At 53.1% G+C, this 24144-nt stretch overlaps 1 protein-coding gene across 1 annotated transcript in view; it reads right to left on the bottom strand.

Annotated features, from left to right (window-relative positions):
- The window catches only part of KIF26A (kinesin family member 26A), a 100334-nt gene extending 96217 nt beyond the window's left edge, over positions 1–4117 (bottom strand). Inside the window, exons 1-2 of the mRNA XM_066998418.1 lie at positions 3732–4117; positions 3300–3545 (exon numbers count right to left, since the gene is read on the bottom strand). Of these exons, the coding sequence (XP_066854519.1) occupies positions 3300–3545; positions 3732–3785 (300 nt within the window). The 5' untranslated portion in view covers positions 3786–4117. The remainder of the gene's footprint in view (positions 1–3299; positions 3546–3731) is intronic.
- Positions 4118–24144: the final 20027 nt, after the last annotated feature.

Here is a 24144-nt window from a genome sequence, read left to right as displayed (position 1 = left end):
TTTGTTTGTTTGCTTGTTTGTTTTTTTAAATCACTACTAAGCTCTTATTCTGGTATAAGTAGGTATGACTGTTCCCCTTTTGGGCAACCAAAATACTAACACCAGAAGAAAAGCCCTCCGTGGATGTACATTTCTCATATCAAGAGACCTTTTCTCCCCTGCCCACAAGGGATTTGCTAAAACCATTTTTGGGGTACTGCACCTCCCTAAGGCCACGCCAGCACAGGAGGGAGCGGTCCAGCAATGCAACAGCACATCTCCCACGTCGGACACCCCCTGCCTGTCCCCTTCCCCGGGGAGACACCCGCCTCGTGCCGGCGCACGCCTCTTCAGAAACGACAGCACGTTTGGGTTTACTGAGCAGGGGCACCACGCAAATTAATTAATTAGCATTTGTGAAGTACTGCAAAGATTTTAGGTGCTAAGTATTATTATTACTAATTTAATCTACATCCTCATTCAGTCACTCAGCCTCTCTTGTGAAACTGCCAACAACGATGCCAATTAGCCGTAATTGTGGTGGTTTTGCGACAAGGCTCCTTGCCAACTGGGAGCGAGGCAGAGACCACCAACTCATTTCCCAGCCACGGCCCCGCAGCTGCCAACAGCAGCAACGTCCAGGCACATCGACCTGGCCTCGCCTCCAGCCGGAGCCCTGGGAGGAAGAGCTTTGGGATCCATTACCAGCTCCCCAGGGACACAGCCTGCAAGGTACACACCAAACTTTTAATTAGGGATAAACCAAGACACCTTTTTTTTTTTTCCTCCTCCACTAGTTCAGAACTTGATCCAGCAACAGATGCTGATACCGCAGCACCAAAATGCTAGTCTGGAGTAACTTAATCTTAAACCTTGTTGTTTGTTGTTTTTTTTTTTCCCCCATTCTTGCTGGGTCAAAATCACATTTTCATTCGCTCACAGGCCTCACTGTGGCAGCAAACTGTAAAGACAGCAGCAGTAAGAAGAAGGGAATCGACGGTGGAGGGTGCAGTAAATCTTGCATTTAAGAGAATTGCTGAGGAGTTTTAGCATAAGCAAAGAGGTATATCTTTATACCATCTGTCAACAGAGATTTGGAGGACTTTAAAAAGACCCAAACAACTAACAGTATTCTGTAATCAATGCACAACATCTGAGCACCGAAACTTTAAATTATTTATATATTTTAAATATGTCTAATTGAAAGGACAGCAACATATAAACTGGATGAATCATAGCCCTCTCAAGCAATTAGATTTGTTATCCCTGCAGACTGCAAACAGCATCTTGGCTTTTTATTCTAATGTGAATTCAATCCCTTGTCAGCTGCCCCACGCATAAGAATACAACTTCTCTCTTTCATCAGTACAGATATCAACAGCAGGAAACTAGCCCTTCTTTCATCTCTGAGGCACCCACCCACCTTTCCAAAGGGTTTTAAACCAGGTGTGGAAACCTTGCTGAATCTCTGCTGAAAGATCCCTCCGCTATTATGGCAAAGGACACAGCTCCTTTGAGAGCGCAGCGTGCTCCAAGCAGCAGCCTTCTGGTGTTTGCTCAGCCAGTAGCTGCTCCGTTCAACAGTACTTTAGAAGAGCTTATGAGAAACTCTGGACTTTTATTGTATGGGCACGAAGCTCTTATGGAGAGGAGCTGCTGTTTCAGACATCTTGTTATATAATTAAACAAGAAAAAAAAAAAAACAACACAAGCTGCCTTTCTGGCACAGACATTACAGAGTGCTCAAACTGCCAGCTTATTGCATCAGATTCCCACTGCAAGGCCAATTCGCAGCAGCTGAGTATCCGAACCACTGACTGTTATCTCCTGCTAACCTACTTCACACTCAGAAGGCAGTAAGTGGGGCTGGTCACTGCCTCTTCCTTCCTGAAGAGCCGCTCACCGGCCTGGATTAGTGGGTTTCTGAGCTGGCAATTAAGGCTAGAGGTCTCACACTTGTTAGAAGATGGATTTTTGAAGAAATCTGAGTATCTGTGTGCTACTCACTAAGTAACCTGCAGGTATCTGTTACTCCGTGACTAAGTCTGTCAAGGTTGTGCCACCGCGGTGATGACAATTTCATTAGTTTCCTCAGCATGCCCTGAAACTGCAGAAAAGGGGGATTAATTTACCCATCATCGAGGGCTTATGGAGGAAGCCCCCTGGGACTGGCGGGGAGGAGACCACACAGCCAGCCCCCTGCTCACCGCCCTCCTCGCCCGAGCACCTGTGGGACCCACTCACGGGCAGGATGCTTCTCGCTCCCATCACGACAAAGAGCCCACTGCAGCGATGGGAAGGGGGCGAGAGGCACTGTACAACAGGAAACAAAACTTATTTCCCCTGGCGATCCAAAAACCAAAAGGTCCAGTGGTCCTGACTTCAGTGAGGTGAGATGCGGGACCTTTCACACCACAGAAAAAAAGAGCTCCCTCCAAACCCAGCCAGTCACTAAGGAGGCTCCTGTTGATTTCAAAGGGCTCTGGATCAGGCCTGAGAATACAAACCTGGCGGCGCGTTCGGACACTGCTCTACAATGCGCTTCCAAACAAACCTATATTTAGATTCAATGGGAATTCTGTAGATCATACAGGAACTCTTTGAATGAAAATGAAGGTCAATAGGGTTTGGCTTCCTCTTCAGACCCTCCCCCCCGTTCTTGCAAACATCCCGATAAGCATTGTTTGGAAAACAATACGTTACTTCCAAATGTTATCAAAAACCCTGCACACACTTTCTGTGCCCTGAACCAGAACCACAGCGTCTTCTGCTGCTCTCTGGCCCGTCAGCTAACCCCGAGGATCTCCCCAGGTGTCAAGGCTTTTTTTTTTTTTCTCCACCTGCCTCTCTTTTTAAAAGCTTTTCACGTGCTTACTGACGGGAGAGAAGCAGCGATACTAAAGAGCTCCGATAAAGAAAGAAAAACTGCGCGGCCGAGCACACACACGTGTAGCTCTGCGTGTCGGAGCTCCGCTCTGCCAAACCTTCCCCCAGGGGCTGCCAGAGCCCCGCCGGGGCACGGGAAAGCCCCAGCCCCTGCTCCCCGGGGTGACACCGGGACAGGGCAGCGGGGACCCCGCAAACCCGACGGCCCCGGGGGGTGCCCGCGCTGCCGAGCCCACCCCAAATCCAGCAGCTCAGCGTCCCGAAGCCGTGCTCGCGGGGCTGTTTGCCTGCAGCCGGTGCCCACAAGCAAGGGCTGAGCCTGCAGCAGCCCCTCCATCCCCGCTCAACCCGCGCCCCCTCCAACTTTCCGCGCCCCCGAGGAGATTCCAGAAGGGGAGTCCCGGCCTCCCTTCCCCTATCCGGGCTGCACTTACCGGCGGGGCGTTGGGAGGGCAGCCTCCGGCCGCCAGCCTCGCCGCCTGCCTCCGCAGCTCGGCCAGCTGAGCCTGGCAGCTCCGGCACCAGCCCCCGGCCGCCGCCGCCCGCTCCAGCGGCCGCGGCTCGGTGCCGGCGGCGGCCCCCGCGCCCTCGGGCGGCGGGCGGCTGGCGCAGCGCTCCTCGGCGGCGGCCGCCGGCCTCTTCCTCGGGGAGAGCTCCCGCACCGCGCTCCCCTCCGCCACCTGCGGAGAGAGGAGAGAGCTGAGAGCCCCGCATCGCGTGGGGGGGGGGGGGGGGGAGCCCCCTTCCCACCCTCCCTCCGGGGAAAGTAAGAAGAAAAAAAAATAAATTTTTTTAAAGGGTGAAAACTCAGCCTGAAGTTAAATTAAGGGAAGGGAAAGGAGAGGAGGAGCGCTGCTACAACTCACCCCCGGTGCGCGGCTCTCGGCTGCCGGCCCCTTCTTGCCGGTGGCCGTGCTCATGGTGGGCTTTGGGGGGCAGCCCCCGCTCCGCTACTGCGGGCGCTGCGGGGCCCGGCGGCGCGGCCGGCCCATGGCGGGGCTCGGGGGCCGCGGGCAGGTGTGGGGGGAAGGAGACTTTTTGGGGGGGGGGTCTCGGGGGCGATCTCGTCGGTGCCCCCCTCCGCCCGGGCCGCCGCGCAGGGCGCTAGGTGATGCTGCCTGCCATCGCTGCCCAAGGAGCCGGGTTTGGGGAGGGAGAGGGAGGCGCAGCGAACTCCCCACGGCGGCCCGGGGAAGGACGCGGAGCACGGGAGCACGTCGGAAAAAAAGCTGCAAAAGTGCTCGCCCGGCAGGGGAGGAGGGGCTGGGCGCGGTGCGTGGGGTGGGGTGAGCGGGGCCGGCACGGGGCGGGCGGGGATTTGGGTTTGGGTTTTTTTTTTTGGGGGGGGGGGGGGGGGGGGGGGGTGTCTTTCGGTAGTGACCCTACGAGACCCAAAGCGGCTCGACCCAAGTTGCACACCCAAACCTCGGGTTCCTCGGGAGCTGGGGGGGCGCAGCGGGGCCCGGACCCCCCCGCAGGCGGGCAGACCCCCGGGACCCCGGGGGCCGGCTCCGCAGCCCCTCCTCGCGATGCCCCCGCCAGACGGAGAAATTAACGTTAGCAGCTAATTGTCTACTTGGCTGCCGCTCCGGCTCGTGCAGCTAGCGCTTTTTATTTTTATTTTATCTTATTTTTTAAGTTCTGCTCCCCAGAGGAGGAACCAGGCGCCGCTTTCCATCACACCCCCCCCCCCCAAGGCTGCCCGGTCCCGGTGCCGGCGCGGTGCCCGGCGCCCCCCGGGGAGCGCAGGCGGGGCAGAGCCGGGACGTGCCCGAGCTCCGCGGGGCTCAGCTCCGCTCCTGTCGCCGCCGCCACCGTCGCCGTGACCAGGGCGCCACCTGCCGGACCCGCAGCGCCACCGGCCCGGCCCCGGTGCGGGTCGGAGGCGGGGGGACTCCGTGGGGCAGCTCCCGGCTCCCTGCCCCTCACCGGGGGGTCGGTGCCGCGGTGATCTGAGCACGGAGCGGGGGCAAGAATTTGTCTAAAAATCGCTGCATCCCCCCCCCCGCCTCGGGACACCTTCTTCGGCTGTTTAAACTTTTCTGGCTCTGCCCAGCACGTGTTTGAAGCGTGCCCCCCCCAACGAAACGGGTGCGTGTCCCCGGGGGGGTTGGGGCCGTGTGCGCCCCGGGACGCCCCCGCAGCGCCCCTCGGAGCCCCAGAAAAGTTTGGGAGGGGAGGCGAAGAACAGGGACCGGGGGATGGCAGCCGCCCCCGGGGGCTGCACGGTCCCCGCTGCTTAGCCCGGGGGGGGCGGGCGGGGACAGCGGGGGGGGGCAGCACGGGCACAGGTGGGGCTCTGCGGGGCTCCGACATTTCGTGTGCCCGGGGGAGACCCCCCCAAACCCCGCGCCCCGCAGGTCGGACGGGGCGGCGGGAGGGGGGGGGGCTAAAGGCGTGTACTCCCCACCGCAGCTGGGGCTGAGCCGTGCTGCTGGGCTGAGCCACTCCTTTCCCTATTAAAAAAAACCCAAAACCCTGCCGGGAGTGCCGAGCCGCGGTGCGCCCCGCGCCCGCTCCGAAGCCGCCGCGGTGCCCCGGGGGGAGCAGCCCCGGGAGCGGGCGGGGAGCGCGGAGCCCCCGCGTCCCTCCGCGCCCCTCCGCGGAGCTTCCAGGACTGTTCGTGGTGCTGAAACCCGCCCCGGAGCGGCAGCCGCCAACTTCGCACCGCCAACTTTGCGCTCGCCCTCCCCGAGAGCCGGCCGGGGGCAAGGCAAGCAGCGCCCCCCCCCCCCCCCCCCCCCGGTTCCCAGCCGGGGCGAGGCCCCCCTACCTTGGCTTTCCTCCGCAGGAGGTGGCTGGTGAAGCCGAAGATGATCTCCGAGTCCAAGCACAGAGCTCCTATCTCCAGCAGGCTGGGGTTTTTCCTCGGGGCGTTGGAGACATCGGGAGGTTTTGGAAAAGCCATAGTTTTTTTTGTTTTGTTTTTTTTTTGGGGGGGGGGGGGTTGGAGATATCCGGCTCCCTGAGCGGAGGCGATGTGTTTGGATGCACACAGATGGGGAAAAAGAAGAAAAAAGGGGGGGGGGGGGGGGGGCAGGATAAAATAGCCAACACCCCTTGTCACCCCTTAAAAAAAAAAAAAGAAGAAAAAAAAAAAAAGCCAGACGCGGGCGAGTTACTCCTTCATCTAACAGGATGCGCGCAGCCGGGGCGAGGCGGCCAGCAGCCGGGCAGCTCCGCCAGCCTCCCCGCCTCTCCGTGCCGCTCTCCGTGCCGCTCTCCCCCCTCCCCAATTTCTCCAAACCCCCCCACCCCCCACCCCCCACCCCCCAAACCCTCCTCCGGTGGCACCTTCGGCTGCCGAGCGAGCGCGGTGCGAGCCCCGCTCAGCGCCCCGCCGGCCCCCCGGGTGCGCCGGGCCGGCAGCGCCCTGCTGCCCCGCCGCCGGCCATCGAGGGGGCTCCCACCGCCCGCTGGCCAGGAGCCCGCACTGCGAGCCTCCCGCCTGCCCCCATCCGCTGCTGGGTGGGTTTAGGGTGGGTTTTTTCTTTTCTTTTTTTCTTTTTTTTTTTTTTTTCTTCTTCTTTCCCTCCTCTTTCTTCCTCCTGAGCGCGAGGAGGGAAGAGCTGGTGGTGAAGTCTGTTTAGGAGGGGGGGGGAAAAAAGCGCAAAAAATAAAATGAATAAGAAGGCTGGGGAGGGAGAATAAAGAAATAAATAAAAGGCTAAGGGAGCAGGAGGGCAGCACCTTCTGGAGAGGGCCCGGCTTCTCACAACCCCCCCTGTTAATTTTATTCGCCACGGGCGAGGGAAGCCAGCGGCAGCCCCCCGACGGCTGCGGCGGGCAGGGGGGGGATTTGGGCACCTGGGGGCTCCCACCCCGGCCGCCCCCACGCCCCCTGGCCCCACGCGTGGACCCCCCTGGGGCTGCTTCTTGCTCCTGGGGGCGCCGTCGGAGCGGGCGGCAGCGGGGTGGGGGCGTCAATCCCCTTTCCGTGAGCTTTCCACCCGAACAGCTACCCCGCAGCCGGACAAAAGCATCGCCCCGCTCCGTGCGGGCAGGGGCAGGGAGGTGAATTCAGCTGCCCAGGAGGGCGCCCCGGGGGGGGGCGAGGGCTGCAGCCGAGCGCGGCTCCGCTCCCGGAGCTGCCGGGGGGGCCCGGCCGGTGTCCCCCTCCTCGATGCCACCGCCCCGGGGTGTGAGAGGGCCGGGGAGCTGCGGGGGGAGAGGGGAGGTTGGGATGGGGATGGGGAAGGGAAAAGGGAAGGAAGGGAGGAAGGGAGGGAGAGGAGAAGGAAGGAGAGGCTCAGGGCAGACCTCATTGCTCTCTACAACTGCCTGAAAGGAAGGTGTGGGGAGCTGGGGGTCGGCCTCTTCTCACAGGTAACTAGTGATAGGACCAGAGGGAATGGCCTCCAGTTGTGCCAGGGGAGGTTCGGGATGGAAATGAGGAGACATTTCTTCTCAGAAAGAGCAGTCAGGCATCGGGATGGGTTGCCCAGGGAGGTGGTGGAGTCACCGTCCCTGGGGGTGTTCAAGGAGAGGTTGGATCTGGTGCTCAGGGACATGGTTTAGTGGGGGACATTGGTGGTAGGGTGGTGGTTGGACCAGGTGATCTTGGAGGGCTTTTCCAACCTGAATGATTTAATGATTCTATGAAATTAATGTGCCACCTGTTCCGGGTTTCCAGCCGTTGAGAAGCCCATGCATTGGAGAAGCACCTGAACCCACAGGGAATGGAGTCTGAGGGAGACCCAGCCCCTGCCCCACCCTGCACAGACTGATCCCCTCACTCCCCACCAACCCCATCCCTGCCTCCTGCCTTGCTGTGCAAAGCCACCCACCACCCACCATGCGCGGTGCTCCACCATCCTCCCCTGCACAGCAAGGGCATGCCCCAGCCCCTGGCAGATCCCCGTGCTTGAAAGGTGCCCCGTTACTGAGGGGGTGGGAAGGGGAGGGCAGAAAGAAAGACAACTCAAGCACAGTGGTGGCATCCAGGTAGGGTGTCCCACGCAGGTGCTCAGCAGGAGGTAGGAAGGCGCTCATCACCAGAACCCAGAGCAACACATGACATTTCCCGTGCATTGGGGAAGGACGCTTGGAAACTTCTGAGGGCAGAGATGAACACGGCCAAGCCAACGTTGGGGAAGCCCCGAGGCATCTGCCCCCGTGCCCCGCATCTTTAGCTCTGACTCCTTGCGAAGACCTGGCCCTATAGCCTGCCCCACTCATCAGGCACCGCAGGCCCCATGCAGTGCAGCCTCGGCCCTGGCCCGGGGAGGTCTCTCTTCCATCACCCCCCACAACACAAAAACCGCCCCAGCCTGCTGCCCTCGGCTGTCTTGCCGATAAAGCAGCTGAAGGGAAAGTTATGAGCTTTTATTCATGCTGCCTAAACTAAAGTAAAACATCAACGTGGTGACTGTACGTAATAATAGAGTAGATAAAGTCCATTTTTCCTGAGCCCTCTGAAAGCGATCCCCAAGCATTAAAAAGGGTCTCTTAATAAATACCTTATCTCCCTGCCACAGAGCCCTGCCGCAGATAACGGGGCCGCCATTACCTCTCACCCAGCCCCATTTCCATCAGGGCCACTTCAAACAGGCTCCTTTTAAAGCCCCCCCCCCCCCCAGCAGGAAGGCTCGAAGCCCCCCGGGCAGGGGGAGCCCGTCCCCATCCCCAGGTAGGGTGGGGAGGCTGTGCTGCACTGCGTCCCCTTCCCCTCCTGATGGGACAAGGCTCCACGAGCCGCCAGCCCCTGTGCCTGTGTGGGGTAGGCAGCGATGGGCTCCCACAGGGGATGGCCCAGGCAGGGCCACAGCAGGCAGCCGATGGCTCCACAGCAGAAAAATCCTCTGCAGCCCAGTGCAAGCGGCCCAGGTTGCAAGGTGATGCCACACCGGTTGCACGGGACTCATTTATTGATACGCCACGCAGGTGATAGCGGGTTTATTAAGTATATTGCTGCGATTTCACATTTAATTTACTAAGAATACAATGGTTTGGGCTAGAGGACCCAAGGGAAATCTAGGCAACAGTGAGCAAAAATCCATGAAATTCAATGTAGCACACTAATCATGGAGGCATTATAGTATTAATTGCTATAATGATATACTTCTAATCCTATCTTACACCACGCCACATAATTTCATTGGGTAAGAGAGGAAAGGAATTAAATTTAGTTCAATACAGGCAGGCGTGTAACTTAATAGAGGAGTTTGACTCCAGCGCACTCGTGGGTTTAGGGCTAACGCCACGCAACGCGGGCCACAGCAGGGAGGGACGGCACGAGACCTTCGCCTCCCTTACCGAAAGCTGGAAGCGATAAGGAAAAGTGTGGGATTTCTGCTTTTCGAGAGGCTGCCCGGCCATATAGAGGATAATTAGAATTCGTTGTAAAGATGATTTATCATGTCTATCATTGTGCTTGAAAAGGCTAGGTCACCCATGAATGCTGATGAAATTTCAAAGATCTGCTCCCCAAGGACTTCCCGCATCTGCTGCCCTCTGAGATGGGGAAATAGCCCCGGGCAAGCTTCTCATTAATACCGCCGGAAAATATAAGCATTTTGTCAGACACAACATTTTTCTTCACCCTGATACCTGACACTGTCAGAACCTTAAATAACGCCTAACGGGCCTCACACCGGAGCTCCCAGTTGCTCTCCTCGGGCTCATGGCCAGCCCTGATGCGGGCCGGGGAGGTCCAGGGCTGGGACTGGGGAGCTCCAGGGCCAGCCCAAGTGTTGTGAGATGCTGCAAGTTTTGGGGTGCATTTGTTTCTCACTTGTTCACTGTTTGATCCATTTTCGGGTTGGGCCCGCTTGCTGGCACTGGGTTTCACTGACTGATGGGGCGGTTGTGACCACTGAGGAAACTTCAGCCCTCGCAGGCTGTGGAGAGATCAGCGATCACCCTGGTGACATGGCTGGAGATAACGGAGACCCTGGGGCAGCCGGGGGTGCCCAGGTGGGGCTGCGTGCCCGTGCCCCGGCTCCCCAGGACCCAAAACCTCTGGCTGCTCCCCACCGCTCTTCAGGGACCTCAGCAGCAGATGTGACCCGCCTGGAGGTCCGGGTGGGACAACCTGTGCCGGGGGCTCTCTGGGCACCCCCTGGAGGGGGTGCAGCTCGGTGCTGACCTCATGCCTGGCCCCTGGTCCCCCCGTGAGCCGCAGCCCCTCCTGCAACCGGCTGGTGAAGGTCAGGGGAAGGGACGGCTGCAGGCAATCCTGTGCTCAGTTGCCCGTGTCCGGGAGGCGTGGGGATCTCCGTCTTCAAGCCTTTTAATTTCCATTCTAATTTGCAAGCCGTAAAGAGAGGCGGCACGCGATCCGCGTCCTCCCGTTTCGGTTCCTGTCGCCCCAGTCACGCCGCTTGGCCCCGCTCCCCTCCCTTGCCACCGCCGCGGGGGCAGCACCGGGCCCGGGCCTCAGCACCACGGACAGCGGCGGCGGCGGGAAGGGGACGGGGGGGAGCGGGGCGCTGCCGCCTGAGGGGAGCGGGCCTGGAATGGCGGAGGGCAGAGCTCCTAACCCCCAGCCTGACCCTCCCCTGTCCCAGCTCCGTGCCGTTCCCTCGGGTCCTGTCGCTGTCCCCAGAGAGCAGAGCTCAGCGCCTGCCCCTCCGCTCCCCTCGCGAGGGAGCTGCAGGCCGCCATGAGGCCTCCCCTCGGCCTGCTCTGCTCGGGGCTGAACAACCGAGGGACCTCAGCTGTCCTCGTACATCCTCCCCTCCAGACCCTTCACCATCTCTGTAGCCCTCCTCTGGACACTCCCTATCAGTTTTGTGTCCTTTCACATTGTGGCACCCAGAACTACAGGCAGCGGGGGGCAGATGTTGAAGGGACAAGCTCAGGGGCTGTGCTCGTCCCCTAGAGGCTTCCACAGGGCCGTAAGGGAGGCTGGTGACAGGAGCTCGCAGCAAGGCGCTCTGGGGACTGTTGTGCCCCTTCCTGTGATAGTGTTGCCTCACAAAACCCATGTAAACAGGGCAAGAACCAAACATCACCTATGCCTTACACAAACACCTCTGCTGCCAACAATACCGGCCTGGTGCCAAGGAGCTGGCTGGGGCCGTGAGGGGCCAGGGGGCCAGCAGCTCGCTGGGGCAGGTCATCCCCCTGCTGTGGGGGCACCAAGTGGGATCAGTGGAGTCTCCTCTTCCTCACGTCAGTGGAGTGGCACCAGGTGGCAGAGACCTTGTGGGGGCTGTGAGTGCCCTGGGCAGCAAACAGGACCTAGGGGAGGCCTCAAGTGCATAAGGGGACAGAGAGGAAGAGCCCGGCACCATCTCCACTCTCCTCAGACAGCTCCCCTGCCTCCCCCGAGCAGCGCACCCAGAGGCATTCCCAGGGCCTCGCTGCTTTGTGACAAGCCACTTGTTTAAAAAGCAAACATCACGTTCACAACTGTGTTTTCATCAGAGGTAAAACAGCATCATGTCAAAAATGAAAAGATCCAAGAGGCTGAAGCAGAAAGAAGCAGCTTTGCCAGCCACGCAGAAGCATTTACAGCTCTTGTGACCTGAGAACAAAACGTGCACGGCCCTGGAAATAATCCCCCCCACCCAATGAAGATTATATTGTAAGGAACAAAATCACCAAATGCTCTCCAGAGGCATCTCATGTGATTCCTTGTCTTACCGGAGAAGTTGCTGTTTTCTTTCTTTCCTCACACTGGATCTTGAGCACATTTTTCTTACTGCCCCGTCCAGAGCTCAGGATCTCATTAACCCCTTAACCAAGCACAAATACTCCATTTTCTAACTTCAATATTTAGACACACTTGATTGGAAAGAGCAAATTGTGTATCTCGACTAAAAAAGAGGCTCGCTTTGTCAGTACGAGACAAAGAAAAAAGCAGTTGATCATTTTTCAACAGCCTAGCAGCTCTTCAGAGCACATTTCACCGCCAGCCGCAGGCAGGACCTTCTTCTCTCGGAAACACTGGTAAATTTAGGGACTAGGGCGGAGGAGGTTTGAATCCCAAGCCTCGAGCAGACCCAAAACCAGCAGCATTCAGCCGTCTGTAGTCGGGCAGCCCCCGGCCTGTGCTCCCCGCTCACGGCAGGTGGCACTGCGCGGCCGGGCGCTCGCCTTCCCCTGGGCTGCTGCTGCTGCGAGGACCAAACATCTCCCTGCCCGGCTGGGGGGCTGAGGCACCAGGGAAAGCTGCCAAGGCCTGGAGTTGAGTGGATCGGGGAATACCTGCACGGTAACTGCTGGAGGTTAGCCACGCATTTTGCACGTTAGAAAAAGTCTCAATAAAATACATATCACAATAAACAAATGACTCAACAAACCCTTGATGCCTCTCCTTTCCTTTTTTTTTTCCTCCCTTCTGCATGAAGATGCTTTACAAAGGAAATTTGTAATCAAGTGGTTAGACCAGCCGGTTCATTAAAGCAGTCATTTTTTTTTTCCTCCCAGAAAGCCTTCTTTTTCCAGTTTTTCAACTTTTGCACTGAAGTTTGGCTGTCTATTGTTTATCCTCTGTCCTAGGATATGAAGGATGAAGAGCTAAACCAGTGTCAGGGTGCTGACAGCCTGAGAAGGCAAAGCAGAATGAATGCAGTTTTGTGTGAAACAAGGAGGAAAGGGGTGTGAGAGCATCAGTATTGCACATGGAAAACATTGCTGGAGAGCCTATGACACAAAAAGTGATGACAGGTTCTTGCATAATATGACACTTAAACTATAAATGGTTCACAAAACGGGAAAAGCACTCCCTCTGTACCCACTCATACCCAGACGTTTTCAGGCTACAGATACTTCACTGGTGCACGAAGCTCAGGCGTGCTCACCACCAGATACAACGCGTGCCCTTGCATTTGTACCTCTGGGCCATCCTGACCCAGCAGGAAACGAACACGGAGGAAAGGAACATCTGGGCCAGCTCCAACTCCTGGCAAGGCTAGTATTGTCTAGAGCAGCAGGCAGCCAGACGTGGCAAAAAAGACCATGAGCTCCAGTGCCTCTACTGCCTTTGCCAGAGCTCTAGAAAGCCAAGCTTGAGGCTGCTGATCCTCCTGAGGGAAAAGGGAAGGGCTCCGGTTCTCGTACAGGAACTTCTCCCTGATAACAGAAGGGACAGCAAACCAGAATCCCCAATATTTTCCTTCTAATGGGAAAAGGCACCTGGCCCACACTTTACTTGTAGGGCAATGTATTACATTTTGGCTGCTTTTCCTGCATAGCTGAGAAGCTCTAAGCCAGCTCTGCTGAACATGTCAAGCCAAAACAGTCCATCACAAACCAGATGCAAACTGATTGTTCAAACAAAGGAAAAGCTTGTTTCCAGTGGGGGAAAAAAGAATTCAGAAACATCTTCTTCAGAAAAAAAAACAATAACTGGGAGAGGCAATCTCCCTGATCCACTGATCCTGCTAACTAAACCTTAGCAGGGAATTACCTGGAAAAACTAGCAACACCTCTGAGCAACAAAGGTTACTTACCCCCCTGCTGATCCTTCTGGCAGGTGGGACTGGAGGAAGAGGTCAGGAAAAGAGGATTTGGGAAATGCACTCAGGAAAAGGATGCATGAAGAAGAAAGGAGTCAAGAAAGAAAAGCGATGGAAACAGAGAAGGCAAGGAAAGTCTAATAAAAGGTTAGAAAAAGTAGCACTTGTGCACAGGAGCAGACTCTCCATGGGGAGAGAGCTACTGGGTCAAAACCTCATTGAAAGAGAGACAAATGTAAATGAATACCCAACACACTCTCTTTTCTACCTTTTTCCTAACACATTCATCCTAATTCTTCTCCTTACCCCACCAGGGCACCCATGCCTTTCTTGCTTCCATTTTAACCCACCTCTTTTATCATGCCTGCCCAGGAGCATACCCTTGGCTCAGTGCAAGGAATGCACTGACGGGCTGGTCTCCGAGGCCAGCTCCTGCGCACGCTGCTCCTGCAGCAAGATATGCCTCCCACCCACTGCCCACCCCTCATTTCTCCACATCATGAACAGCAAGAACCCCCCAGCTCCTCTGGAGACAGGGCAGCTCTTCCTGCCCCACAAACGCCTATGAATTTCAGCTCCTAAATAGGTCTTGTTCAGCTTCCAGCACCCAGTCAGGTGCTGGAACCCCGTTCCTGACTGTTTGTACGTCCCCGTTTGTACAAGGTTGCACACACCCATCCCAGCCCCTCAGCTGCCAACTACACAGCTACACGGATGGTAACAGCAGCAGTAAAGTCCCCATCTATACTGCTTACAGTTATCTTTGAAAAGATGGGAGTTTCCATGTTGTTCCACACCAGTGACTTAAGTGGGAAAGGCCGTGACTGAACACATTTGAATGAAGGAGCCAAGCTACCAGAGTTAGTCTCTAAGTCACAACTGACTGGATGGACTCAAACTTACACCAGACCAGATTTATGATGACCACGAGGCAACAAGCAGCAATATGCCCGCACTCCTGGATGCCAACAGGCTGAAGGTTGCAGTGTCTTGCACGTTGACTTTCTAGACCACTTACAATTAAGTCTAGGTATGGATTGTGGAGCTAAGTCTAGGCTTTGGGGCAGGAAAGGTAAGAATTCTCAAGACGCTGGCCTCTTCTGGAATATTAGATGTTTATTGAACAGTCTGCACATACATAAAAATTCAGCACCTGTTTTTAAAGCAGTATGGTGGTCACTCTGCTTTTTGTCCAAAACCTTATTACAAAATGGAATCTGTAAGCCAGGAAAAATGTATTTGTATTTACTAGGGAAAGAAAAATAGGGAGGGGAGACGTGAACAACATTATTATATGTGATGAATCTCCTGTTTATTTTAGAGAGTCTGGAAATTGCCTTGTTTTCTTCAATTGGACTGCACGTCTTTGTAAAAGATGCGTTCCACCCCAAACCATAAATATTCCAAGGACATCCTATTAGCAGTGTTATGCAATAGAGGGAACTAGCTTATCCCAAAGCATTTACAGTGCCTACCGACTTGCATTTGATTTAAGCCTGTCTTCTATGCTCCCTCTATAGCAAAGGGGATTCCATCCTCACAACAGCCCTCTGTCCTCCCTTTGGAGATGCCTGGAAGATAAGCCTCTCACACATGCCGTCTAAAATTAGTGTCATGTGAGTATCCTCTTCTGGCCTTATAAACTTTGAGTCTATGAAAACAATAAAACACTATTCTTTAATTTGACATGAGCACAAAATTGCCTTTTTCAATTTTACATCTGAATCTGGTTAGAGGGAGCCTGGGATGCCACCACACCAACCTTTAGCATTTGTCTGCGGAGGTATGAAGCCAGCAGCAGTCCCCCAAAAAACCTGCACGACTGCTGAATCCACATCAAGCTGTGAAACTGCAGCAGAGTGAACACATCCGGACGAGGTGAGTTCACAGACTGCACCGAGAGCAGAAGGAACACACTGGAGTACGCCTGACATTTTCCTAAATCTAAATTATCATTTCTGTCCCTGTCCATCAGTGGAGGAGATAGGAGATACTGCAGACAAGACTACAGTGCAAGGAGCCTCTTCTTTGTATTTCAGATTCACCTGGCATCAAGTGCTTATGAATCCTCCCTGCCCGGGCAACAGAGGCATCAAGGGGACCTCTTTTCAATCTTTTGCTTCCAGAATTTAAAGTGTGCTTCTCAACAGCCCACCAGAAGTATTTTTTCCATGCACCAATGCAGCTTCACAAGCCTTCTAACCTGGGTTAAACCAGACAGCGTTTGGGATAGGGAATCTCTGGCTTTACCTGAAGCAGCAAAGGCTCCGATCATTGTAGCAGTACTAGTAGCTTCTATTTGTTTATTCCGTTCCATCAGAGTACACAAATAACTGGAGTTTTCCTGGTTTTAAGCCCATGTGAAAGAGAAAAGATTTGGCTTTCTGTTTGGATGTCATAATATTAATGGAGAACATCTTTACAGGCTTATTACAATGCAATATTGCCAATTCCAAGCGTCAAGAAAATTAAATAATGAAAAAGGCATAATGAATCATTCATCCCCACCCTACAGCAAAAATCACGAGAGTAAACATTACTTTGATTCCATTTGTTTACCAGTTTCTGAGCATTTCTGGTGCCGACAGATTACTTTTTCAAACCCATCTTCCACAATGAGAGTTAGAAACTGTCTTAAAGTTTTTCAGTTATGTTTAAGTCACATGAATTCTGAAGCTGGAGCCTTAAGGGCAAAAAAATATCTAGCAAAATAAGCTGACAAGGAACAAAACCAGCTGAGAAGGGCTTCAGGATGAAACTACCAGAGTAATTAATGAACCATTGATACCAAACAGGTTCAGAAGGGTGGCTAGGCTGTAAGACCCAGCAAAGCTGACCTATTTGCTAGAACAGATTAAAACTGCCTGAAATGAAGAAAGGGCCAACACACTACACTTCAGGTGTTAATTCAGACCAACTGCGCACAATGTCCCTGTCTGAACCTGCTCCAGGTGGCACTGCTTGAGCAGGGGGGCTGCACAGGATGACCTCCAGAGGCCCCTGCCAACCTCAACCATGCTGCCATTCTGTGAAAAATCAACTGACAAAAGAAAAAAAAAAACACCCCACCAAAACAGTAGGGACTGGTTTGAGGCCAGTCCTCCTAGTCCCAATTTCTTATGGAGTCAGGGAAAAAAAAAAACTACTGGCAAAAATTGCTCTGTGTAAGACTCATGAAATGTAGTAACTAAACATTATTATAAATTTATTTCATCTTGACACCAAAAACAGCTCTACAGCTGTTTTATGATACTGTGAAGGTTAAACTACTACAGAACAAGCACTCCTGCATGCGGCTACTATAAAAGCGTCACTGAGTTATTTCTAATTTTAGTGCCTGTTGTTCTAAAAATTGCTTCCCGCTGCACTCCAGGAAGAAAAAAGGTAATTCAAATAAACCTAGCAGCTGAGGAACAACATGCATCTATCCTAAAAGCTGAGCAGCTCTGTACAGCTCTGGGGTTTGTGCAGGACTAAGACTGCAGGGAGACTCACAAGATGGTTCAAGTCACCACAGCCCAAAACATGGAGGTCTGTGGCTGATACAGGGATGTTGCACCACTTCATGGCAAACAGAGAAACAGGTACATTTAGGGTAGAATTAGTCTGTCTGTCTTAGGCCAACCACTTCAAGGTGGTAAGATCCATCGCACCCGAGAATGCCCATTTGTCTGCACTAACCCTAAAGCTAGTTCAGGCAATGAAGAATTTTATTTACAATTTGTTTGGGTGAATCCTATCCAAGCGTCCAACAAAAGTTAAGTCAGGAGGCCACTACCCCAACTTCAAATACTATTAAACCCCCACCCTGAGATCCAAATTTTCCCCAGAAAGTGAGGGAAAGAAATATGATCAAAGCGTAGATAAACTTTCTGGACATGCTTGTAGAAAACAGTGCTTTCAAAAGGTCTTTACTTCAAAAATACCTTTACTGGTATTCCCAGATGCCAGTAAAAACATTATCTGAGCAATGGGTCTGTCTAAGAACACCAAGAAGATTGTATGAAGCCATGTAAGCTAAAGGGAGATGAAAATAAGTGCCTTCTCTGTCAGATGGAGATAGAACAAAAACTAGTTGGGGAAATAATCATTGGCACTCATCAGCTACCAGTATAAATTGCTGAAAATCGTGAACTTTTAAACTGAAAGTCATGCACATTCTGAAATCATGGGTTCTCACATAAGGTTTTGCCAAGGAAGGGAATCAGAAACAAATCCGCTAGCAAAAATTCATTTCTTCATTGTAATCAAGCAGCGACTTTGTCACCCCATTTATCTCATGGGGATGCCGTTACCGCTGATATGGACAATTAACCGTATTTGGAAAATACATCTTTCAAAAATTATCTGCAACGCTCCGTCACCAGTTTTGAGCACAAAACCACGAGCAGGGAGAAATAATTTCCTCACTGGTGTAAAGTGGTATAGCTGCACAGAAATGAGCAGCCATATACCAGCTTCGAGGGGCTGAAAGTACGGTCATTAATTCATGCCTATGGGACTGGAAGCTGCGTGCAGCGGGTCAGCCTCTTCTCCCCCTGCAGGCCCTAAAGCAAAGTCAGACCGGGCTTAAGACTGCTGCTGGCAGCAGTGGATGGCTGGTCTCCTGGCATGGAAACTATTGTGTGACTGCCATTGCAAGCACCACCCCAAAAACCAAGCACGAACCTCTGAGAACACTGACTACCAGTATCTAGAGTTGTTGGGGGGTATTAGCTTTTTACAAACCAGCCTTCCCACTGTTACTGTTCAGGGCTTCTGGAGATGCAACCACCTCTTGTTCAAGAAGTTCAGCACGCTGCCTAAGATGCCCCAAATAGAGCATTACTCAACAGCTCGGAAGCACCAATACCTGGGTTTGCTCCTACACAGAGGGGCGTACTCCAGCAGATGACAAAGAGCAAACCGAAACACACCTTTCTTAATTCAAACCCGAATTTCATTTGAATGCATATTTTACTAGGTGTTGCCACCCGGATCTCCGACCAATCAGCACCACATCCAACATATTCGCGTGTGTGCTGAAACCAGGAGGTGCTGCCAAAGCATGAAGCAGCCTACAGAAAAGGGCGGGGAGGGAGGAATGTGCTGCTGCTTCCTGTTCTTGGCCAGAGCAGACAAGGAGACATGGCTCTTTAGTCCAAGGGAACCAGAAGGTTTAATCCACCCATGCTTCCAGTCTGACCATAATACCTTTGCTACTCATTTTAAAAGGGAGCACAAAAATTAAATGTTATTATACAGAGGCCAAGATTCCAGTGATAAGAAACTTGAATACCGTCTGAGATGTTAATAGTAAGAGCTAAAGACGTGCTCTGCAACTGCGGGGCAACATTTTACTAAGTTTGGCAGAAGAGTCTCCTCCCTTCATACCCTCAGGCTTTCGCTTAGCTTAGACAATATCACAAGGAAGGGCTGTTTGCCCAGAGGTTTTCACTGCATATTTGTTGGGGATTTTTGTTTGTTTGTTTGTTCATTGACATGGCTTACTGCCAGATTATGAAAACTACAAGCCTGTCATCGGGAGTTCACCCAGTCTGAGAGAGGAAAAACAATGGTTAGAAGTCAACCTGATTCCATACCTTTAAAATGTCACAAAATAAAGCACACAGAAAATAGACATTCTAGAAATGCTGCGATGCTCCCTGATTTCACTCAAGGATTATAATGAAACATGGGTTTCTATAAGGAATCAGTATTGGCTTGTCTCAGCACAGACAACCCCGTGCACGAACATTAAGCTCCATTCTTCATGTATGCAGAACCTCCCCAACAGGTTTGTTCTTCCAGAGTTACTGAGATTATCTTTGGAAAACAAAACTCTTTTCTTACCCATATCACAGAGATTTCTTCCCAACTTTTTCAGGGCACACTGGACCCAGATACAGCAAAAAAAAGCTACCTCTGACATCATCTTGAGCCGTACTAAGAAGAGCAATGAGGATTCCCTGGAAACAGGAAACCCTATTTTGTACAGCTTGTGTTCCCACTGAAGGCAGCAAGCCATTCAGATACAGCCAGATGGGAGGATCAGGCTTATCAGCTGGAGGTGGGACAGGGCAGAAAAGCACCGGGTCGAGCCCCAGCCCTCGTAAATCAGCACAACTCCACTCAAGTTAACAGGGTTGTGCCGATTCAAGCCAGCTGTGGATCTAACCCACAGCATGTTTTGCAAGGCTATTTTCAACTCTTCAGGGCTCTGCTTTGCTGTGTTTAAACATTCACAACACCCACTGAAGTTAATGAGAACTGTGTGTACAGAACACTAGTGTTATTTCTTTTTAAATATTTGGGAGGTGCTCAGAGACTGTGATAATGAGTGCCATATATTAGAACTGAGACAGAATGGTATTGAATCATCCGACCCTTAAGTGGGACAGGTCGTTAATCTTTTCCTTGGGAGAACATTTCAATTTTTGCCTTGGCAAATGAGGAATCATCATTAATAGATGTGGGGGTTCTACCTTTGCCAAGTCCCAGACAAAAAATGTGTTTTTCCATTTGCCTTGGGCTTGTGTAAGCTTGCCTAAGGAGGCCAGCCTCACAGTTTGAGAAACACTGCTAGCAGCCACCATACCCTCATTCCCAGCTAAATTAAACCCTATTACACTGTAATTAACCTTGCCTAACTTGTTCTGAGTTACAGCAGTAGGTTAAAAAAAAATCATGCCTCTTCTAAGCTGTCCCTGAGAAGCATTTTTACATATCAGGCTTGCCTACTTTTCAAATATTTCCAGCCTCTCTTGGAAGCTCTTCTTCTGAAGATCACAGCTCAACTGCAGGCAACACCAGAACTCTTCTTGACTTCAGTGGGACCAGAATCATCCGCAGTTATACTCCTGCACCTTCTATTCCTGCCAGGCAGCATATTTTTGAAGCAAACACAATACTACAGAAGTGATGGCAAGACTATGTGCATATAGTGTTAGTTTAAGAGATTCACACAGGCAGGCTCACCAACTTTCCTTGGTCAAATTTAAAGCAGTAAAATTCTATTTTATGAATTAGTCTCTTGAGCATTTTATTTAAATATAAGATTAAAAAAAAAAAGCACATTTCTAGTTCCATTTGGCTCTCAGGGCACAGTGAGAAGAACGAGCAAAAAGTAGGAGGAACTTCTCATTTACTAAACTATCCTTTTAAAAGAAAAATAAGTTGTTGACAGAATCACTCCTTCCAGATATCTTTTCCCCCTTCTTTTTAAAAACTGAGTTCTTCAACTCTATTTTAAAAGACCCAGAGTTTAAATAAGGTCTGTCAAGCTCCATTAAGTCCACAGACCTTTCGATCAGACCATCAACGCAACAGTCTTAAAACCAGAAACCCTCTAACGTCGTTCTGGTGAAGGTTTGGATAATCCTTTCACTGCCGGCAGTAAGCACATACATGGAAAATACAGCACAAACCACCACAGTGCGAGTTGTATGCTGCTCTTAGTTAGAGTGCACTCACCAAAAAAAAAAAAAAGTGCCATCACAGGTTACAGATATTACCGCTGGTAAGCCTCTGAGGTGCAGCCCTGGCGGTCAGCAAAGCCAACCCGACTTGTTTTAATCTGTGTGCATCTGGATCGACGGAGAAAAATAATTAAAAGAGAAGAAAGAAGAGAATAAATGGTTATACACCAAGCGCAGCAGCCTGCCTTCAGGAGGGCGGCCGGCACACGTTGCGGCAGCAGGACTCCTCCATCCCCCGGCTCCGCGTGGGGGCTCCGAGCCCCCGGGGGTCCCGCAGCGCCCGGCCCCTCTCTGCCGCCGGCCCCCGGCGCTGCAAGGTCTCGTCCGCCGCTGCCGGCCCGATGCCCGGGCCTCGCTGGTCAAGTGGTCCTAAACATTTCACAATTATGATAGAGAACTGTTGAACTGTTAAGAACCACTGCACCAAGGAGGCTGAGGAGCCGCGGGGAGGGGGGGGGCGGTGGGGACGCGCTTTCCCCCTCGCTCTCCAGGCCCGGGCTTGGCTCTTCCTCTCGGCACGGCGGACCTGGGGGCGAGACAAAACACACGGGGAAGAGGGGCTGGGGGGAAGCCCCCGACCCACCGAGCCCCGTCCCGTCGCACCGCGGCTCGGCCGCCGCCGCCCCCCGCCCGCCCTCGCTCCCTCCCTCCCCTCACCCAGCCCCGCCACTTACACGCAGCCAACGTCCCGCGACCGCGCCGGGAGACAGCGAGCTTTCAGATAAATAAATAAAAAAAAAATTACAAAAAGTTGAAAAAGGGGCAAAAACAAGCCACTCTCCTCAGGGGGAAGCCCCAGCTCGGGGCTGGCTGCCGGCCGCTCCCCCGGCCCAGTGCCGCGGCTGGGCGTGCGGGGCCCTTTTATACCCGCGCGGGCACCTCGCGGTGCATGAGCCGTCCCCTGCCGCGGCGGCCAGGAATGCAGCCCTCGCCCCTCACACGACCAGTTTTTCCAGGCTTGCCTTCTCACTGACAGGCTGGTTTCTTTTTTTTTTTTTTTTTTTTTTTTCTTGTTTCCAGCGATCATCTGGGGCGGCCCAACGTCAGCAGGTAAGGAAAGGCCGAACCTGTTCCGAGGCGGCGCGTTGCCTCCCGCCCCTCCGCCCTGTCACCGTGGGGGAAACCGCCCGACAGGTTTCGCCGAAGCTGGAGGTGGCTCCGGGAGGGGAGCAGCAGACTCCACCCAGCGCCCTCCTGACAGGAGAGATCCCTCGGCGCCCTCCCGGCTCCCTTCGCCTGGCTGCCAGCCTCAATGAAAAAAAAAAAATAAATAAATAATAAAAAAAGCCCTAAACCGGCCTGTCGTGTTCTCCAGGGGATTTCATTGAGGCACGGCGAACGCCGGCGTTGGGCCGCGTTTCCCGCTCGCCATCGTGGCGTCGCCTCTTCCCACCTGGCCTCAGGCGTGAGGCGGCGAGGGCTGGCGTGCTGCCGGGGGGCTGCGGTCCTTCCCCCTCGGCAAATGTGTCCTGGCGGTGGGGGGCTGCCCGCAAATGATAATTTTAGAAAGCCCCGCCGCCTCCCTTTCGTTCCCCAGCGTGTTGTTTTTGCTCAGAAATGGCGTGAGGTGCCATGTGCCGAGGGAGGAGGCTGCCTTTGCCCCGTCCCCCTCAGCCCCACTGCTTTTTCCCCAGGTGAGGCGTCGGAGGGCGGCCCACTGGGGAGCTCACCTCTCACAGCTCGCTTTCTGTGGCTGAGCGCTTCCACCGCCATGTGGATCGCACCACTCGGCTCCAGGAAGGCAGGCGCCTAACCAGGGCTGAGAAACGTGAAGGTTGGCCCGATTTACAGAGCTGTTGGGCAGCCAGAAGGAGAAGATGCTCAGACCTTCCAAAAATCAGGCCACTTGCTCCTCGTCAGGCCCTTAGCCGTGATGCTGGGAGTCATTTTCTCTGAATTTAAGCGTCTTCGGTTAATCCCTCTCGCTTTTAGTCTCTTTGTCTAGAGAACAGGACTGAGACATGGCCCACCAAGGCTCACCGTGGTGTGGGGTGAGCAGGAAAGCCTTCCCCCTCTGCCACCTCAGGACGGGGCTCAAGGCACCCTGGCAGCTGTGCCCCCGTGGCGGCTGCAGGGGATGTTGTTGGGGCTGCTCGCGCTGCCTGGTGGCACGCTGCCAGCCAGTCCAGGAGACACGATTTAGAGCAGATGTGGATGGCAAACCCTGCTCTGCCAGTGACTCAATCCATGGCCTCCGCCAAGTCACTTCACCACACCTTAAGGAGGAGAGATAATGCTTACCTGCCTCATCTTATGAGGCTTCACTTATGTTTATATAGTGCTTTGCATGCTTAGAGAACTGTGTAAGTGCTGTGTATGAATTTTGGCGCTCCAGATCCTATGATCTTTGGCCCTTTAAAAATATATATACAACTCAAGCCAATCCCGGAGGAAATGCTCATAAGGACAGGCATTGCGGAGCACCAGGGGATTCCAGCACGGCTCATGTGAACGTGCGCTCCCACCAGGAGCAGGAGCAGACAGGTTGCTCTAGGAACCTATGCAAACCTCATGCTGAGGAAGCTCCCAAGATCTAGGCTGGAGGCATTTCAGTCCACTTCGGTAAAACCGGCTCCTGCGCTTCTTCTGTGCTCCCTCAGACTCAAACCCAGAAGTTAGGTTTGTGCCTTTTTTTTTTTTTTTTTCCAGAGAGACCAATTGTTACAGTTTTTCTGGACCTTCTCATTCTCCCCAAAGTATTTTCACCTGCCTCAGATAGAGAAGGGCGCACTATTTGTGAGTTAATTCAAAGGAGACATCTGCCCTTGACAGCAGTGGAAGTCTGGGGGAAGCAAGGCTGCTCTTTACTCCCTGTAAGAAGAGTCACTTGTTTTATGGCTGTGTCCTACCAGTGATGTACACATGCACAGCATGATCATACTAGCTATATTCTATATACAATTCCTTGCTAACTATACTACCAACTCTCACCTACCCCTCACAAACACCCATCCACACCCACAGCTCTATAATACTACTCTGCTAATAACCTGTTGTCCATACTACCTGGGTGCAAAAACCCTTTCCAGACAAACCAGTCAGAACCCACTACTGTGCTGGGGAGATACAATACTACCCGGTGACCCCACTGCGGGTCTGGTCCAGGTTCAGACACACACAGCTGATAGCCCCTGAGGAAGGGCTCTTGAGCCTTAAGTGGGGAATTGCCTGGGGCAGCCCCAGGAAATGAGGCACCAGAACTTGTATGGGGTTTAGGCAGGATGAGTAATCTTCTGATTTGTATTTTTTTAATAAGTGTTGGTTTTGTTGACTGAATGTTTAAGGTTGTCTGTGTGTTTGTTGTTTTTTTTTTCAGGAAAGAATACAATAATAAAACTGTACAGGTCTCTTGTGCTTGGTAAGGGGTGCATGAGGGGTGGCTAGGATGAACTTTACTGGCTTAAAAGAGTCCACCA

The sequence above is a fragment of the Anser cygnoides genome, chromosome 5 (assembly GCF_040182565.1).
Source record: "Anser cygnoides isolate HZ-2024a breed goose chromosome 5, Taihu_goose_T2T_genome, whole genome shotgun sequence".
Taxonomy (NCBI): Eukaryota; Metazoa; Chordata; class Aves; order Anseriformes; family Anatidae; genus Anser; species Anser cygnoides.
The sequence above is the reverse complement of the archived record's forward strand: the minus strand, read 5'-3'. Positions and strand labels throughout refer to the sequence as shown.